This window comes from Harmonia axyridis, chromosome 2, assembly GCF_914767665.1.
Source record: "Harmonia axyridis chromosome 2, icHarAxyr1.1, whole genome shotgun sequence".
NCBI classification, from domain to species: Eukaryota; Metazoa; Arthropoda; class Insecta; order Coleoptera; family Coccinellidae; genus Harmonia; species Harmonia axyridis.
The window spans coordinates 58682600-58702845 of NC_059502.1; the positions used below are offsets into that span (position 1 = coordinate 58682600).

At 34.1% G+C, this 20246-nt stretch overlaps 1 protein-coding gene across 3 annotated transcripts in view; it reads left to right on the forward strand.

The window, feature by feature from the left end:
* The first annotated feature begins 10755 nt into the window (after positions 1-10755).
* The window catches only part of LOC123672530 (lachesin-like), a 143450-nt gene continuing 133959 nt past the window's right edge, over positions 10756-20246 (forward strand). For 2 of the 3 annotated variants that reach the window (XM_045606659.1, XM_045606660.1), the window contains exon 1: positions 10758-10984. In XM_045606659.1, the coding sequence (XP_045462615.1) occupies positions 10936-10984 (49 nt within the window). In that variant the 5' untranslated portion in view covers positions 10758-10935. Of the gene's footprint in view, positions 10985-20246 lie in introns of all 3 variants that reach the window. The other variant, XM_045606661.1, reaches the window with a different exon arrangement.

Consider the following 20246-nt stretch of genomic DNA (forward strand, 5'->3'; position numbering starts at 1 on the left):
TTTTTTGGTTCTCCTAACTAACTCAGTAGTTAAGTCTTGCTTCATTATTTTGTGGTTTTGTTTCATTCCAAGGTAAATACCTCAATATTTCTATTCCTTAAATTCACCATCATTCATGGGTTACCCCGTATCGTGGGGGAGACGGCCTTCGATCGCTTTTTACGATCCACAGAGCTACGGTGGAAGAATTCTTGAGCTGCAATAGCTCCTAGCATTGCTCAACACATACTGTTGTGCCAATGTGCCATATTTTGAAAATTTGGCAAAATGCCAAGTGAACAGTTGCAAGCGAATCGGTGCCCTTATCTTGCAAAAAGGATAACATGCTGCGTACAAAATATCATGTTGATTGCAACACGAGAACCATAGAAAATTCGACTTTTCCGTGAACGTTGGAGTTTATATGCCAAGTGTTCCCGATCTTCCGATAGATGCGCAGCCCATGACGCCCCCTCTCGGGCAAGCAATGAGTCACTACATAATTAATATTTGCAAAACCCCAAAAATCATGAACTACCAAATATTCCAAATATTACTACGTGTTCTTGATTTGAAATCATTGTGTAGGTACCTTCTACTGAATATTTTCATTGATGCAAAGTTGTTCATACCTAATGTTCGGTATAATAGATCCTCAATAAAAGAACTTCGGCTACGAAATGAAACGAAGAAAGTTAAATCAATATTTCTTTTCACGTATCATTTATGAATCATCAATAGGATTGAATAAAATAGCTTAGAGATTCAAGAAGTCATCACGCATTTGAAATGCTTTGATGACATCATATTCTTCCTTAATTAGGATTCTTGGAGTTCATTAAACACCAATCAGAACTATTCGAACAATATTTTGCTAGATTTAGTTGCGATCATGAATGTTTTCTCAGGTTCACTTTATTTTTCCGAACATGTAGTTTTAGTGCAAAAAACACATTACAATATTTCCTTTTTTATCAAGTAATATCTAGAGGGGATTCGAAACCGAAACGTCTTCTATTCTAAAATCCAAAAGAAATTTTCAAAATTTAGATTTTAAAATTTTTCACATTTATAAATGCGAACTTTGAAATTTTAAGGAGGAGAGATACGTTCAAAATGACATAGAGAGTTTTTTATTTATCCTTTATAATTATTATATTATCAATAAGAGAAGATGGCTTATGTTTTTATACATAAAATGTTTATTGTAAGGGAATGAATATATTGAAATCTACGTGAATAGAATATCTTCCAGAGAAAAATTGTGGTACCTACCTGTTGCGAAAAACGAGATATGTGTACCTTGCTAATTTTTTATATGCTCCAGGACCCTCAAAAACTAACAGTACTATTTTACAATGAACCCTTTTTTGGCAATATCCGTTCATAAAAAAATAACTAACGGCTGCACGTAGTTCAATGCCATTTTGCTTACCAAATTCTGCTTACTTAATAGACACAAGCCAATGCCTCACGTGGTATTTTCTACTATTTTTAAATTTAAAGTTTCTTATACTTTTTGACGATAGGCTCTTTAATTGATCAGTAATTTATTGAGCCCACAAAAAAAAATTCTAAAAAAAGCAATCGAAAAGAGAATATTGAAATACCAATAAAACACAGAACCTTCCTAATAGATTTTATTGATGGTGACCGGTTTCTGTGTTTTAATTGAAATAGCTTAACTTCCTACTTGGACATTAAGTTTCAATGAGTATATATTGAAATATACAGGGTGTATCCAAATAACTTCGAATTTTGCCGAAAAATAAATGAGGTCTTCCATTAAACTGGATCATCATTTGTAGTTAATGTTTGAATATTAATTTAAATATTCAACTATGTAGTGGCAAAGAGGACAGGGGAAATAAAAATATTTAAAAAGTCAGGACACGAATACCAGTGATGAATTAATTTTAATGATCACTCTGTATAATCCAGAGTTGACATTTTTTTGCATAGAAGTAGCCAATATGTCTACCCGAAAAACATTGTCTGTTTCGGCAGAATAACTGATTTTTTCATTGATTCCCAATTAAACAACCCCATATTATCAATTTTTCGCCATACAGGATATAACAATGAAAAGAGTGTAACTTTGGTATATATCTTTTTTTGAACACATTTTAAATATAAAAAATAACTCGAAATTGTGCTTCCAAATACCCTATATACATCACAAGCAAAAAGATCTTCATTTACTCCCCCAAAATGAGATCCGCGTATGGGATGGGCCACACGGTATATATTTACCCTTTGGTAATCATTGTTTTGAATAATAAAGTAATAAGGAAATTATGAGAACTTTTAATTTCACGCCATTTTCCAATTTTCTCTCATAACTTGAAAACAGTTGAATTTATGGGGCTGCGGTTTTTACCAAATTAATTCTGTCAAAAATCTAGCCCGAATCTGGGGCATTAATTTTTTTCTAGCTAAAAAGGGTTCGGAGATCCACTCATTGGACAACGAATTTGTGACACCCGATGTATGGTGTTTTTCAGGTCATAATTATTGAATTCACTGATTCACTCATTCATATTATACTACACTGAAAATTGCATTACAATTGAATGAGCCATATCAAAGTTATCAGTCAAAGTGAAATGGGTCGAATCTGACAAATCACCCTGTAGGTAGACTGTAGAGTCTCAATTGAGGCCCCCAAATCATAAACCAAACATTGTTTCGAAACTGTCTGGACTTGTTAAACTTCTCCTAAAATATGGCGGTGTTCTCTGGAATTCCCCTGGTATAATCCAAAAGTCATAATAATACCTATGTATTCCAGAATAAGTGATTATTTTTAAGTCATTTTGTCCAAAGAAATGTCTTCAATTATTCCTTCTGGCTTCAACCCTTCAAATGCCACTGAAACAAGTAAAGAAATAATGAAAAACAATGTTCAACAGAATTTTTGAAAAGTCTCTCAATATTACTTGCATCTCGTTATATTTCAGAAGAACTTGATCACAACTTTCGAATGAGTCATGATTTCCAGAAATGTCTTACCTTTCTGACTCATTATTAATAGTAGAGTCCGTCATAATCTTTGATAATACGTTTAGTTAGCGGTTATTCTCAGTAGTCATAAAAAAATTGGAATGCACTTTCCAGGGTAGAAATAGAAATTATTGCACACCGGATATCTGTCCCTAATATTTTTGATTTGGAAATCCAACTTGTGACTAAAGAGTTGATATCATTTTGTCGTTATTAACAATATATGATGAAAAGATATTTCATATTCATTTCAGAGAATCCAAAACCAGTGAAATCATGTAGAAATGAATAGTGAATATAAAAACTACTTTGTGCAGTTGATGTATAGGGTGAGCGGAATTTGTTGTCCAAGAGGGTATTTGAAAAACTATCGGAGTCAGAAGAATGGGTTCAAAAAAAATTATTACATAAAACTATAATGAATCTGTACCAACAGGAAACCAGGAAGCCCAGCCATCATTTGACCATTTTCGAAGAACAATAATGGTACATAGTGTCCCAAATTCGATGCTCACTGAAAGTATCTTGAGAATTATTAGATTTAGAGAAAAAATCTTCGAGGATCCTCGATCTCTCTTTTAGAAATAATAAGATATTAGAAAGCAAATCATAGATGTCTTGATTCGTTTTCGAGTTTCTGAAAAATTACATTTCGTTATATCTTGGATTCTGTTTTAGATATTCAAAAATTCTAAAACGTTTTTTTTCAGTAATTTTTATGGTTTAAATGACATAACAGATCATAGAAATCGATAGGCATAACGAGGGGGAGGTTAATGGGGACATAATCCCCCTCCTATTGATAAGAATTATAAAAAATTGAATTGCTTCTGAAAGTGGGGATGACCTCCCATAAGTCAACTCTATGTAGTTACGTCACTGCTGGACATGAAATTTCAAGTTGAACTGGAATATGTACTTCCAATCTTTGAGTATAGAATTATACTATGTATTTGCTGAATCGAAAATTAAAAAGGTTTTTCCAAAAAAAATTTTTCTGCAGAAATATTGAAAAATTAACCACAATTTTTTCATTAGAATCACATTAACTCATGAACTCATGCTATACAGCTATACCCAAGGTATAGGATATTGCTGAAATGGCCATCAAAAAGTCATCTAATATACTGCCATTTGAAATGAGAAAATAGCAGTTCGTTTCCGGTGTAATCGGAAGTTGTAGAGATCTAAAAATATGTAAGGAAGAAAGATCATTCTTTCAAATCCCAATATGCAAATTTTCAGCACAAAATTATGATTAGTTTTCCATCGCGGGGAATCACCCTGTATATGCAGTTTTTGGGTCTCAAAGGTGTAAATGGCGCATGAAAGAACCTGCATTCAAAAGCTCCTGACTTTTTTTTTCGATCAATGAATATTGATACTACCAATTTTGTTTGTTCTTGATAAATTTCTATTACTTTTGGAAAAAATAAAAGGCCATCTAAAAAAAAATACCTCTTATGCTTCAAAAAATGATAAAAATATTGAACATGAAATGATAATATTATCTTTCATAGAATCGTCTTAAAGTTTGCATTGCATGTGGAACTATGTTAAACGTTGTTACCTCCGAAATTTCGGTTCAGAATGTTAGACCAAACCAAATTTTCATCTTCAATATTACTTGAGGAGAGTGGGTTAAAGAATTTCATAATATTTACGGAGCAGATAAGAGTCATTGGCTGACTCACATTAATTATTTCATTATGCTTTCCCATTAAGATGACATCATTATTAAAGTAGATTGAAAAGCGTGGTGAAGGTTTTACAACCAAGATATTTCATCTGAATCACAAGGTGAAGTCACTTTTGTACAGAAATCATTCGTGAACATAGTAAACATAGTCAATAGTGAAAATTCGTTTAAATACCAAAGCACAAAAGGAAATTCGAGATGATTATAAAAATAAATCCTAAACTATACATTGATAATTTTCTCTTGTTAAGGAGTAAGATTTTTCATTCAAACAAAAAACAGATTTAGGGGTTTTGAGCACCGTTTATCCATATCGTTTATTTTGTTGATTGTCATAATCAAATAATCTCTGTTTAATTTCAGCTTATTTTTGGTTTCAATATACAAAATCCAGAATCAAGTGTTCAGGGGCGTATTTTTCAGGTCAAAATAAGACATTTTTTCTATAAACCTGAGTCCGCAAACGCTTCGTTACCGAACTACAGAGCGTTAAAAATTTTTAATTTTTTTCTCTTTCAGTATTTGATATATTAAATTAAGTGTTGTGCAATCCAGACATCATGAAGGGGTCACTCTGCCCTGGTGCGGCGAGTCTTATCAACCTCTGAGGCATGCGGAGTCACTACAAACTACCCCACCAGCAACAATGACCTACCAGAGAAGGAGGTGCGAAGGTGCTCTCGGGGGGGAGAGAGAGAGAGAGCGCAAACGAGCTGTGAAGGCGGAAAAGTAAGACTCAGCTTGCCATCGGCGCTTGAGTCTGATGGATACGCTTCAAGCCCGCAGCTTTCCGTCCCACTTTGGCGAGTCTTCCACCAGCCAAATTTGAAGGTGCGCCCCCTCTCTACTCAGATCTTCTTTTTGTTTAAGGACTGGAATTTTATTCCCTACGCCTCTACTTCAATTTCTCCGATTTCCTACTCTTGCCTAATTGGGAGCCTTTTCCCCCTTCTGCATAAAACTTTTTTCTTCTATTTGGTTGTAGTCTAACTGTCAGAAGAGAGGTTCATTTTCAGTTAGTCGTACCAGTTGGTGGATCGTTGAATGCTCTTTGCGAAACCCAAACTGGTGATCTGGAATTTTGAAGATTTTACAGTCAGCGAACTAAAAAAAAATCTACTACTCAAGAATATGACGATACAGGGAAAATGCCAGTAAAATGAAGGAAAATATTTAATTCTCCTTACCAATCCTAAAATGCATTTAATTTTTTGTATAGGTTTGCCATTAGGGAATATTTTCCCTATGTTATTTGGTATCAAAATTTCCCAACAAGATGCCTTCATTTTGCTAATTCCTCGGTAGAAGAACCTGGATTACCCAATATTAATTTTATGCATTTTGCAGAGTTGACTTTAGTTAGGGTGGCAAATTAGGTCTCTCCCTAGAGCGGCAGTTTGGCTAGCAACGGCTCTGTGAACGCTCTGTGATAGTAACTCTCAAGGCTCATTTTCACGGTGATAGTAATTATCGTGAAAGTACGACAGCACTCTCACATTATCACGATAATAACTATCGAGTTGTTTGCATGGTTGCTGCAATAGTTGCTATCACTATCACACTCTATATCACTCGTGATAGTGCAGTCACCATGAAAATGTGCCTAAACGACAGTAATATCACGACAGTGCGATAGTAACTTTCAAGTAAAGGGTGTTTTTTTTCGAGGTATATAACTTTAAGTTGGCATTACTGTTCAAGATGGCGACCGATTTAACAGCTGTCATGTGATTTATACTCAGTCTGGTTTGGCAATTTATCATGAATAGAGTAACGCCTGAACAACGCTTGCAAATAGTGCAATTTTATTTCGAAAATAATGGTTCTGTGCGGAATACGTATCGCGCACTACGTCCATTTTATCGTCGACAAAATCGTCCATCAGAGTAGTTAATTCGATTAACCATGGAACGTTTTCGCACCACTTTTACTCTTATTGATAACTCGCATCCCCAGAGACGCAGTACGGTGCGTACAAAAGAAGCTATTACTGCTGTAGAGCGTAGCATTGAGGAAGAGCTGAATGAGTCTATCCGCCATCGAGCACAAGAATTGGATCTGTGTCCATCCACTTTATGGAAGATTTTGCGGAAGGGACTTGGTTTGCGTGCTTACAAAATCCAACTCGTGCAAGAATTGAAGCCAAACGATCATCAAGTAAGGCGTAGATTCGTCGAATGAGCCCAAAATGAGATTGCCGTTGTTCCCGATTTTCATAAGCGAATTTTGTTTAGCGATGAAGCGCACTTCTGGTTGAATGGCTACGTCAACAAACAAAACTGCCGCATTTGGAGTGAAGCTAATCCTCAAGTGTATGTCGAAACACCGTTACATCCAGAAAAACTGACTGTTTGGTACGCTTTATGGGATGGCGGAATCATTGGTCCGTATTTCTTCAAAAACGATGATGGCCAGAACGTTACAGTCAATGGTGATCGGTATAGAGCCATGATTACTAACTTTTTCATTCCTGAATTGAACAACCATGATGTCCAGGAGCAGTGGTTCCAACAAGACGGCGACACATGTCACACAGCTCGTGCCATAATCGATTTATTGAAAGACACGTTTGGTGACCGCCTAATTTCACGTTTTGAACCTGTGAATTGGCCTCCAAGATCTTGTGATTTAACACCGCTAGACTACTTTCTGTGGGGCTATATAAAGTCATTGGTCTATACGGGTAAGCCACAAACCCTTGACCATTTGAAAGACAACATTCGCCGTGTTATTGCCGATATACGGCCACAAATGTTGGAAAAAGTCATCGAAAATTGGACGTCCAGATTGGACTACATCCGAGCCAGCCATGGCGGTCATATGTCAGAAATCATATTTAAAATGTAATGCCACAATATTATCTTGCGGATAAATAAAATTCATGCCAATCGAATGATCCATCGTTGTTTTATTGCAATTCAAAGTTCTATAGCTCTAAAAAACACCCTTCAGTTTATATGGTGATAGTTACTATCACCGTAAAAATGAGCCTTAATCGCAAAAAACATCTTGATTCAAGCTTGTGATTTCAATGAAATAATGAATAGAACAATACATATTATATGTCAACTTCTGATTAAAGAAAATTCTATTCAAAGTCTACTCTTTAATGTCAAAGTTTACATATATTCAATTTCTGCAGATAACTGGTTTCAACTGATAGGAGTATCATTGAAGATGGAGGTCTCCATATAAACTTGTGAATATTTTTCCTCTTTCACGCTTAAAACTGGACCTTTTAACTCATTCACTTCCAACGGTAGTAGATTATGCTAACGAACTTCAAGAATGATGGGAGTGTTATCATTCAAATGGCACATAAAACTTGTTATATGTGTAATATACTGTAATTAACATATTCAATGAACGTCATTTCCTCATTATCAAGAATCAGATCGAAAAAAGCTTTTGGTTTTTTTTTGTTATAGATCTCTTTGATTTCATGCAGTAGCATTTCGCAACAAATGTTTCTTATTGAAAAAAAATTTGAATTCTTGGGTACGAACACAAACTCACAGTTTGAACGAGGTAGCAAAAATTAATTATAGGAATTTGATAGGATACTTTTTAAGGATAAATACGTCTTTTGAAAATTTCATGTACAGGATGCTTGTCCCGAGATTTTTCAACATGTTTTTTCTCAGTCCGGATATAAGTTACAACCTAAACCTACGTCACTAAAAGTGAATATATATATGTATATAACTATAACCATTTCCTGCAATTTTCATGAAAGTTCATAAGGGCGTTCCAGAGATATAACGATTGAAAATTTCTGATAAAATATGTATCGGGTGTCGCAAATTCGTTGTCTAGTGATGGGATCTCAGAACCCCTTTGAGCTAGAAAAAGAAATGAATGGCACATTTTCGGGCTCGATTTTTAAGAGAATTATTTTGGTGAAAGCTGCAAACTCATAAATTCAACTGTTTTCAAGCTATAAGAGAAAATTGGAAAATGCCGTGAAATGAAATGTTCTGATAACTTCGTTATGATTCATGCAACATGAAACAAAAACATCCTACATGCACTTTTTTAGTAGAATGCATTGGTGTAATAATTTATTTTCATTGCCATTAGTTTTGAAGTTATAATACAAACGTGTGTTTTTTCAAATGTACAAATTCTTTAACGAATAGAATCGCTTGATTTTTTCCCCTTCTAAAAAATATATAAATTTTTTATCGAACTATTTCCGAACTGTCCGTAAAGTATGGAACAAATTCACACAGTGACACAGTGTATAATAATAATCAAAATATTGGGTAGCCACCAAGGTCTCCGGATTTTATATAGTTAGGTTTTTAATCCGGAGATATTGGCAGCCACCGAATATTTTACTTATCTGAAGTTCACATATAGTACATATTACTCATAGGCACTAGGTTGATTTGCCGTTTGAAACCGAAAATTTTGTAGTTTTATAAGTAATTTATATATTATGTCTTATATTTTTGAAAAGGGTAATATTAAGTGATTTTATTTGTTATAGAACAAATAATGTTTTACATTAGAAAAAAAAGTTTGTATTATAAATAACTTCAGAACTGATGGCAATAAAAATGAATCATCAATACATCAATGGATGTAGGATGTTTTCGTTTCATGTTAATAGCACCGATAATAAAGAAGTTATGAGAACTTTTCATTTCACGCCATTTTCCAATTCTCTCTTATAATTTGAAAATTTAAGATTGCGGTTTCCACCAAATCAATTCTCTCAAAAATCGAGCCCGAAAATGTACCATTCATTCTTTTCTAGCTCCAAGGGTTCTGAGATCCCCACACTAGACAACGAATATGGGACACCCGATACATACAACATGTATATCTTGAACAAATATACTTAAGACATACTTTTAACACTGTCCTGCATCTTCACTGAAAGAAATTGGTGTAACACCCCGTATATGTAACGGGTGTTTTTTTCGAGGTATATAACTTTAAGTTGGCATTACTGTTCAAGATGGCGACCGATTCAACAGCTGTCAAGTGATTTATTCTCAGTTTGGTTTGGCAATTCATCATAAATAGACTCACGCCTGAACAACGCTTGCAAATAGTGCAATTTTATTTCGACAATAATGGTTCTATGCGGAATACGTATCGCGCACTACGTCCATTTCATTTTGTTTAGCGATGAAGCGCACTTCTGGTTGAATGACTACGTCAACAAACAAAACTGCCGCATTTGGAGTGAAGCTAATCCTCAAGTGTATGTCGAAACACAGTTTCATCCAGAAAAACTGACTGTTTGGTGCGCTTTATGGGCTGGTGGAATCATTAGTCCGTACTTCTTCAAAAACGATGATGGCCAGAACGTTACAGTCAATGGTGATCGGTATAGAGCGATGATTACTAACTTTTTCATTCCTGAATTGAACAACCATGATGTCCAGGAGCTGTGGTTCCAACAAGACGGCGCAACATGTCACACAGCTCGTGCCACAATCGATTTATTGAAAGACACATTTGGTGACCGCCTAATTTCACGTTTTGGGCCTGTGAATTGGCCTCCAAGATAATGTGATTTAACACCGCTAGACTACTTTCTGTGGGGCTATGTGAAGTCAATGGTCTATGCGGATAAGCCACAAACCCTTGACCATTTGGGAGACAACATTCGCCGTGTTATTGCCGATATACGGCCACAAATGTTGGAAAAAGTCATCGAAAATTGGACGTCCAGATTGGACTACATCCGAGCCAGCCGTGGCGGTCATATGCCAGAAATCATATTTGAAATGTAATGCCACAAGATTATCTTGCGGATAAATAAAATTCATGTCAATCGAATAATCCATCGTTGTTTTATTGCAATTTAAAGTTCTATAGCTCTAAAAAAAACACCCTTTATTATATATCATTGCTTATTTTCTGTTGAGAAATTCATCACCTATAGAAATAACTTTTTGAGATCATCACCCATATTGTGGCTTCGTCCACAATAATAAAACATACAGTTAAAGCTCGCTCATTTATATGATCGTCGTGATCCCGCGGCCAAAGCGTTTCGCGATCCGGCAAACTTCCACTTCTGCTGGTCCTTCGGCCCGGATCACGCTTGCGCCAAGTTCAAAAATAATTCCACTTCGTATTCTAGCGCCAACAAACAGTCTTCCGGATTTCTGCGCTCAACTAGTTTCCCGTGGGTGCCTTTAGACGTGTGTGCGCTTTCATCGTGTGGTATTTGGTGATTTTTTTAGAATCTGTTGATATAAGTGATTGGAAAGTGACATTTCGGAAGGTGCATCATGAGGATCTTTTTGTTGGCGACCGTATTTTGTGCGGTTTTTTGTTCAGGTGAGTCTTTCTGAGAAAATTAATGATATGTAAGAAAAATTCTATACCAACTTTTTTTATTGGTTCTCACTTCATCGCAACTGAAAGGGGGTAATTTGAAATTCAATGATTGTTAATTTTTTTCAATACTTTTTGCATGTTCAACCTTGATAACTCCATGAAATAAATCTATTAGTTCCAGCATGCATGCGAACTTTGGTTTGTTACTCTTGGAATTTGTTGCTAACGATTACAGTCAGTTAGAAATAAAATATGCTGATTATTGATTCTAAAATGTATTGTAATGCATATTTATGAATTCTTTCATTTCTCCTTCTTCGGAACGATTGTGAAATAAAAATAGTTCATATGCATTCGTGGATCTTATTTATAAATTTTTTTTTATGTTGATCGGGAAAATACGGAAATAATTTTTTTTTTGCCATTTGATCGAATGTTCAATAATAATGCTAGGTCTTTGATATTTTGGATCAGTTATCATATCATATCGTATAATTTTTATGCTTGTGCTTCAGTATGAATTAAATTTCAGTTATTTTTTCGAATTCAACAATTTTCTACAGGGTGCTCCTAAATTAAAGGTACAAATTAAAATGAGATATTCCTCCAATAATTTTACGAATGAAAAGTCCAATAAACATGGACCCGAAAACTTTTTGTTTTCGAGATACAGGGTGTTTCTTGTAGGCTCACCTTTTTGTGGAGATTATATAAGATCTTTATGAATCATTGGTGCATATTACGAAAATAGCACCAAAACTAATGATTAATTTATTCATCACATCTTACAGATTGGATTTCTATGAAATTTTGATTTTTTTTTCGAAATCGGTAGCATATACGACGAAACCTCAAGAAACCAAAAAGATTCTTTTTAGATTTTTTTAAACAATCAGTAGTCAACGAAAGAAAAATTCTGTTTTGTTGTGTTTCGCAGATTTGAGAGAAAATTTAAAAAAACAATCAAAATTGAACACCTTGTATCTCGAAAACAAAGCATTTGCGGGCCTATGCTCATAGAACTTAAAAATTACCCGGAGATACCTATCTCTCATTTCCGTTTGTACCTCAAATTCAGGAACGTTTGTACCTCTGATTTAGGAAACATCCTGTATATTAGAGAGTGTTGGATGGATTATGTTCCTTATTATTATGACATAGAACATAGATAGGTACATCAGGATCCGTTATCTTTTGGAAGAGTGGTATTGTGTGAATAATAATTGTTAGTATTAGATTATTTATGTTTACACCATTAATCTAATTTTATCCATTCGACACTCAGTAGCCCTGTACAGATTCTTTGATTTATATCCCGAAATCTTTCATTTTCTTTTTGAAAAATTAATTGAGGAAGAGTTCACATTTCATAACCTTCCTCGCATTGAATAGAAAATAGATGGTATTTAACATCTTATCTCACAGATCATGTTTACATAAAATGATAAATTTCAGAGATGGAGATACATATTTTATTATTTCACGTTATGGATGATGCAGATTTGTATAATAGAACCAAACATACTGTGTTCTATCCACAGAAGGTAATTTTCAAAATTTCATACCTTTCCACTATTAGACAACTTCTTGTGGAAAATTGAAGATTATGAATGGGTTTGGAAGCAGCTTTATTTTCAGATTTTTCTGCTTCGACACATGCGATGAATTCACGCTTTCAAGTGCGATATCTCCCTATACTGCCCTAAAGCTCTTTTTCACAACTTATTAGGCGAAAATTAATTCAATCAAATAAGGGATAAAAATGAAATGGATCAGGTGAAAAGTGCCATAGTTTCTCTATGAAGCTCCTCCTTTAATCTTTTTTAATATTTAATATTATATACTATTTCTTTCAAGTCGACTATACCGAAGGTAAAAATAGCTTTGCGATCACTTTCCAGGTGAAAAAATTGTTGTGTCTGTATTCAAAATTTTCATTCGCAAAATGCATTTTGGACAATTCTGTGCAACGGATTCGGGTCTGTCTGTATGTTTATGTGTCCGCTCACAACTTCTATTATTCATATGCGAATTCGATGAAATTTGGCATTAGTGACAGATTTGAGCTGTAGATAGGCCCATAAGAATTTCTGCTTTTTCAAGTATGCTGTTCCGATATAGAAATTTCAAGGAACGTATTGACCGAACGTGAAATTTCATGGACCTCCATCAATTTGGATGCAATTTGATGAGAGAACTTGAGTTGTCCATGTTGACGATCTTTTTATAAACACCCTGTCCATTTTTGGTCCATACCGCAAACAGTCTTATAAGACTACGTATTTGCTAAATCGAAAAAGGAAAAATTTTTTCGAAAAAGGCTTTTTCTGCCGAAATATTCATAAAATGTGAATATGGTCTGAAGATTCATTTCCTTGTGAGGTCATATTGTACTTGATTTCCACAGGATTTTAGGAAAGTGGGTTATACAAAACTAAATCCAACTAAAAAACGTTGGCATTAGTTGGATTTAGTTTTGTATAACCCACTTTCCTAAAATCCTGTGAAAATCAAGTACAATAAAATGTGAATTCTCATCGCCACAATTTTTTTTATAACAATCCCATCAACTCATGAACCGTTGAGTTTTTACGCAAAGTATAGCATATTGCTGAAATTGTCATCAAAGAAGCTATCTAATGATGCAATAATATACTGGGTGTGCCATTTAAAATAAGGAAGTAGAAGTATATTTCCGGTACAACCAGAAATTGTGGAGATCTGAAAATATATAGGGAGAAAGATCATTCTCTCAAACCCCAACCGACTAGTAGGCCATCCCGGTGAATTACCCTGTATAAGAATTTCAAGAAAAATTAGGAAGCATGGTAGCAAACCAATTGACAATCGAATTTTTGATCTATAATTTCATGATGTGTAGTTTATCAGCAAATAGGGGAGCTTTGTACTATAAAAAAAGTTGTAATTCCTTTCAAAATGTCTCTTCTCGAAATGCATTTCAGATCATTTTGAACAACTTTGATTTTGTTTGTGTTTATTAGTCAGCAAATTTTTGTAAGAGCCCTAACTTGGTAATATTTCGAAACAATTTAAAAATTATTTTTCGTGATCCCATGACTTTTTTAATCTGAATAATTGTGGAATGAGAGAAATGTTGTATTTCAAATATATTATATAATTCTTCATTATCCGCTTCTAGAACATACTAATCGAATGTTAAAGCTGAGGAAGGAGCGAATACAAGGTTGAATTACGAATAGAAATTAGATAAGCAAACACGGCAAGAATGTATCCATCAGCGAGCGGATTGAATTAAAAAACAACTGGGATACTCATTACGGACCAATAGAGTTCTGACGGAACAGCAACATCAAGTTGTGAACGAATCCATCCGATTATTTATTCATGAGATGGAGTGAATCCATTATCCCTGGAATTGAGCTGGATTCGAACCTGATAATGGGATACGTTGGACGTCGCTTCGATCATGTCATCGGCGTTAAACAAATGATAGTGTTGGCGAAGCCGCGCATACGTTTAAATTTTGCGTCAAATGTTTCATGAATTATGCACTATGAATGTGGAGAATAATGCTGATCGATAAGTAGCTGTTGATACTGAATTCTGGCAATAATCAGCGAATAATTATAAAATATTGATTATACAGTGGACGTTCGTTAACTCGAAACACCGCGGGACCAAGATTTTTCGTCGAGTTACGTATACACTGTGTATGGAATAAATTCATTTTTAGCTAAACAGACCATTTTAAAAAATAATCCTGAAACACGTCGATTTTTTATTTTAATGTACCGTATTTTAAAATAATAATCTTATATACAGGGTGAATAACGTTCGAGTAATTATGTCACCGTCATTTTTTTTTAATGGAACACCACCATTTTGTCTCAATTTTCGGATTACTCTAGCTGAGCTGATTTCAAAAATGTATCACATGTTGATTCCAATTGGTACAGGGTGGACAAAAGAACAATAGTTTTTTGTGTGCTCATAAAGTAACGCGTAACATTCTTTATCAGTTAAATTAACAATGTTATCAAAAATACTTATTGTCTAGCGGAAATTGGTTTGAATGTAACACCCTGTAGTTTGTTACATTTTTAGATTAATAAAAATGAGCTGTTTCCAAACATGTTGGGTCCTTGTGGTCTAGCAGACAGAATATGAAAGAAATTATTTCTTATTTTTATACATTTTTATTAATCTAAAAATGTAACCAATTAGATTCAAACCAATTGCCGCTAGACAATAAGTATTTTTGATAAAATTGTGAATTTAACTAATAAAGAATGTTACGCGTTACTTTATGAGCACACACAAAACTATTGTATTTTTGTCCACCCTGTACCAATTGGAATCAACAGGAAAGAAATAAAAACAGCACCGTATTTTTAAAAAGTTACATAAAAAAAGACAATCCTCTAAAACATATATAAAATGTATAGGTACATTCCGAATTCTGAAGGAAAAACTCAATAATTTGAGTACTGTCCTGGAAATATTAAAATTACATGAAACGTTTAGAAGGTGTGTATGAAGTGAACAAAATCACAAAATTTCCACAAAATCAGTCAGCCGATTTCCAATTTTCATTAATCACCCTTTATCTCCAAAACTAACCATCTTAGGTTACTCATCAAGATACATTTGTAAAAGGCCTAGATGACCTTTCATTCACCACTAGGTTATGGCCAACTACTCATGTTACACCCTGTAGATCTGTTCGTAGACTCAACAAGCATCAACAAAATAAGATGATGTATGTATGTCTGCTTGTGATATCGCGTGGATGTTTATTTCATTGTTGAGAGGAAGGTCGAAAACTACTTAGTTTAGAAGCTATGAGCCAAAAACTGAAAAAAGTCCGTAAATGTTGAGGTTCTTCGGCCCTCCTCAAGTTAGCACAGGGTCCTCGTGTTGGATAACTTGACAGAGTCATGCCACTTCACCCCCGAACAACCTGTAGAAGTTTCAAGTTCGAAATTTTTTCCAGGTAAAATGTATTTTTCGGCAACCGTCCGGGAAGTGCTCACTTCCCGGACGCTTTTTCTCTGAGAAAGTAGCATTTCCCGGCCTAGTCCGGAAAGTACGTACTTCCCGGACTAGGCCGGAAAAGAATCATAGAATCCATAGCAACCGAGATAACGGCTGACAGTTCATATGAAATTAGTTGTCAAAAATTTGCATGTTTTTTGATCGCAATCGCAATAAAATATGGAAAGCAGCAGCGATAGTGTTATTTTACATGGTTGCCGAAAAAATATTGTACGCAACACGCCCGAAAATGGTTTTTTTGGACTCACAGACTTCCAGGACTCGCTTACGCTCGTCCTGGAATTTTGTCTATTCGTCCAAAAAAACCCTATTTTCCGGACTTGTTACGTAAATTACTATTATCTACTGGACTACCTATTATGAATATCTTATCATTGCAAATGAAAAACAAATTTCTTTCAACTGCGTAACTAACATAATATATAGCGTTAAAGCCATACGCTGAATCGTTCCTGGTTCAATAATATGACTGCATGACGTTGGTGACCTGCAGCTTCGTCTGCAGTCAAGGACCATTAATACGCCTCTCACTTAACCATTCTTTACTATTTCTATTTGTTTACATACATGAGCATTGAGATTCATTCTTTACAGTACATTACAAATTAAAAACAAATTTACGATAGCTTCGTAGGCGTGTGTTGGAACCTCTGATTTGTGGGAGGAAGAGAGTCCATTCACTCGATGGGTGTGTTGGGTTTATATTACTTATATTAAGATCTGAGTTTCACTTTTTTGACTCTTTCTTTAGAGGAAAGTCAAAAGCATTACCCGAAAATAAAGTGGTGATTACAAAGGGAACATTCTGAAACAAGTGATTCCGAAATGTTTGGTTTTTATTTCAAAATTGAAAATAATTGTATTTTGACTTGTTGGGAAAATTATTGTTTGAAATATTACCTACTTCTTATTTCATTCAAATAATGTGTTTTTTTCTGGTTGAACACCAAATGTTCACCTTCATCAGTAACATATAATACATATGTTATAATTTCCCACAAAGAAAATTTTACTCTCTACATATCTATGCAACATATTATATTTCAATCCTAGTTTTAGTTGGAAAATCAAGCCAGTGAAGTGGGTGAAGTACTAAGCCCCTACAACATGTCAGAATAATGATTAATCTACTTTTCGAATAAATACTTAACTCAATGAAAGTGAATTTTTTAACGAGTCAAAAAACAAACAGAATTTCTTCAATGTAAGAAGTCATGCATACATTCAGAGAATAGTAGGAAGAATTATATTATGTTAAGGAAATTTTTTTTCCATTATTATATGAATAATAATACTACATGAATGCAAGATAACGAAATGGAATTCAAAATTTTTCAACATCATGAATTTACCAATAAATAGTTCACCCTTTGCAAATTGAAAAATCATTAAGCTAAGCAAATATTAAATAAACAAACGCCGGATGTCTAATAAGTTGAATAAACACGACCTAGTATTTACCGAAACAATAATATTACCTGACGTTCACATTTAGCAATGATTAATCACTAGGTGGGGCTGTTGAGACTGATTCTGAGAAAAAATCCAATGTTTTTTGATACCGTTAGATTTATTCTACTAAGGGATGGAATTTCTTATAGTATTCTCTTCAACTGGAAAACTTTATAATTTAAAGTTGTTTATCCTATAAACGAAATTAAATTTTTCGGTGTTGGTATAAGAGGTATGAAATTATTGAAATTTTTTTCGACAAATTTCTAGGTCCCTCTGTTCGAAAGTCATCGTCTTTGAGGAGAGACATACGAAAATTACAGATATTGTGATGAAATGATAGAGAAAACCGATCTGTTTAGAGAATGAGCGCAGAAACGCTGTTCAGTTGAATTTTTCTTGTACTCAGTAGGTACTTTCACTATTGAAATTTCAAGAAATATTGTGATCCTTATTAGATTTGAAAAAACTCATCACGTGTTCATACAATGATTTTCTCTTTAAAAAAATCAGAGATTCTTAAGAGGGATTACCACCACGTGGTTTTTCGGGTATCACTCAAACTTTGATACCCATTCATTTCCTCTGTGGCGGTCCTGCGTTGACCAAATTTTGTACGGTGTAAGAAGTTGTACATTCACTTCATCTTCTTTTTTTTTTCCTAGAAAATAAGTAGAGGACAGCACTGTACGACAACTTTCACGAAATTATAATTTTACCTCTTTTGTAATGATTTTTTACAGTTTTTTTTCACGAATATTTTAAAAATATATCAGTGCTTTGTACAAACTACAAAGTACATATCATCAATTTTTTTTGCAAAAAACGAACAGTTACTAATACTTTTTCCATTCGCAAATTGAAAATATTTACTTTCTTCATTAAAGACGAAATATCTCTACTGTTTGAATTTAGCAACCACGTGTTGGTGTTCCCTCTTGCTATCAACGAATATGCTTCGAGATATAGCAAATCTGGAAAAGAAATTGAGAAGTAACGACGGAAGATATATGCTAGAAATCCTTCATTTTGCATTATAAATTCATTTTGAAGGAAAAACACTGAAAAATCTTATTTTTTATTCATTTTAATTTCCACAACATAATCCAGAATATATAAAAAGCACTCTAAAATGGTCAGCAAATTAGAGGTTTATTTCTTCGATAACTGTGAATAGTTATGTATAACTGTAATAGTTATGTATTCTAGCGGAAAATATTCGAATGATGCCAATTCTGAAGACATAAAGAGAAATTGGTTGAAAGCCGTAAGACAATGACTCAATGAATGAAACAATACAGAAACAGAAGAAGTATCTCAGAAGTTAAGAAAATCACAAAATTCACCAACAATTGTTGGCACGAAATCGTGCAGGAAAAAAATACTCTTATCAATTAATCTTCAAATTAATTTAAATGAGATATGATTACTTCAAACTATAGCTGGATCTGCTTCAAAAACGTGATGAGACTATTATTCAATTCAATTCAATTGAATTGAATTCTAGACATCAAAATTGAAACTTATCCAAAGGGATAATGACGAAGAGATTGGGGGAAAACAGCAGATCTATCAAGTGAGGGTGCTGAATTTAATCTAAGATAATCCAGGCATTAATACCCGATATTTTGGAGATACCTCTCACTTCCAAAATCTCAAAGTGGAGCAGGAAAAAGTTTAATCACTATTGTAGAAAGATATTTTCCTAAGTAGGAAGCGAAAAACATTCTCTTATTATTTTTTCCTTCCTTGCCATTATAACTGTGTCATCGGAGCTTTCAGAGTAATGAATCGTAACAAGAGCCTCACCCTATATCCATTAGGTTTTTCATCGATACCTTGTCCATATTGCAATTTGGATCTGATATATATCCGATATATCGACATGACCAACACGATACCACCTATTTTATGAGTTACATGTTGATGTAAATTCTCCCTAACTGCATAAGAACGACGTTTCAAAGAAATATAACATGTTGAAACTTGAGTATTTTATTATAATAATGATTGGTTTATGATCTCATCTTTACAGACCAGGGAGGATGACCAGATAAATATAAATCGATTCGGTATGATGCAAAGCAGTGGTGTAGACAGACTTGAGCATCCAAATATGTGTCAACATGAAGTGCTTAACATTTATGGCAGTCTGAAAAATGAGAATGATGATAAATCTCGCACATTTATATCATACACATGATTTGAGAACTAACAGAAATGACTTATTCGGCTTATCACATGCTATTAACCGTGGATACGAAAATGTGTAGATCAAAAACTTAAACGATAATTTACGTTTATGCTGAGTATATTGTTAGACGGGTAATGTGTGATGTTTATAAAGGAAATTGAGTCCTCATCCTTGAAGGATAATTTGAAAGACTATTCAGTTGAATATAACCATAAATATTATAGATGCTACGAGGTGTTTTAATGGAATGTGGTTTTAAATACATAATAAAATTAACAGCAGATTGATGATTATGGAGTTCCATTGTTGAACTTCACCAAGAATATTTGTTGAAATTAAATAGCATCCAATAGCAAAAGCAGAGCCGCCGCCAGACATTTTGGCGCCCCGGCAAAATAAAATTTCGCTGCCCTGTTTTGCCTGATTTATATGAATTTTACTCAAAGGAGCCTCTGTTATCCCTCTCAGGTATCTTTTCAAATTAAAATGAAATCGTATTTTTTCAACTTAAAATCACCTTGTCAAACTTAGCAAACGACGTTTTGTCGATTTCATAAAAAAACGCTCTGCATTGTTTGA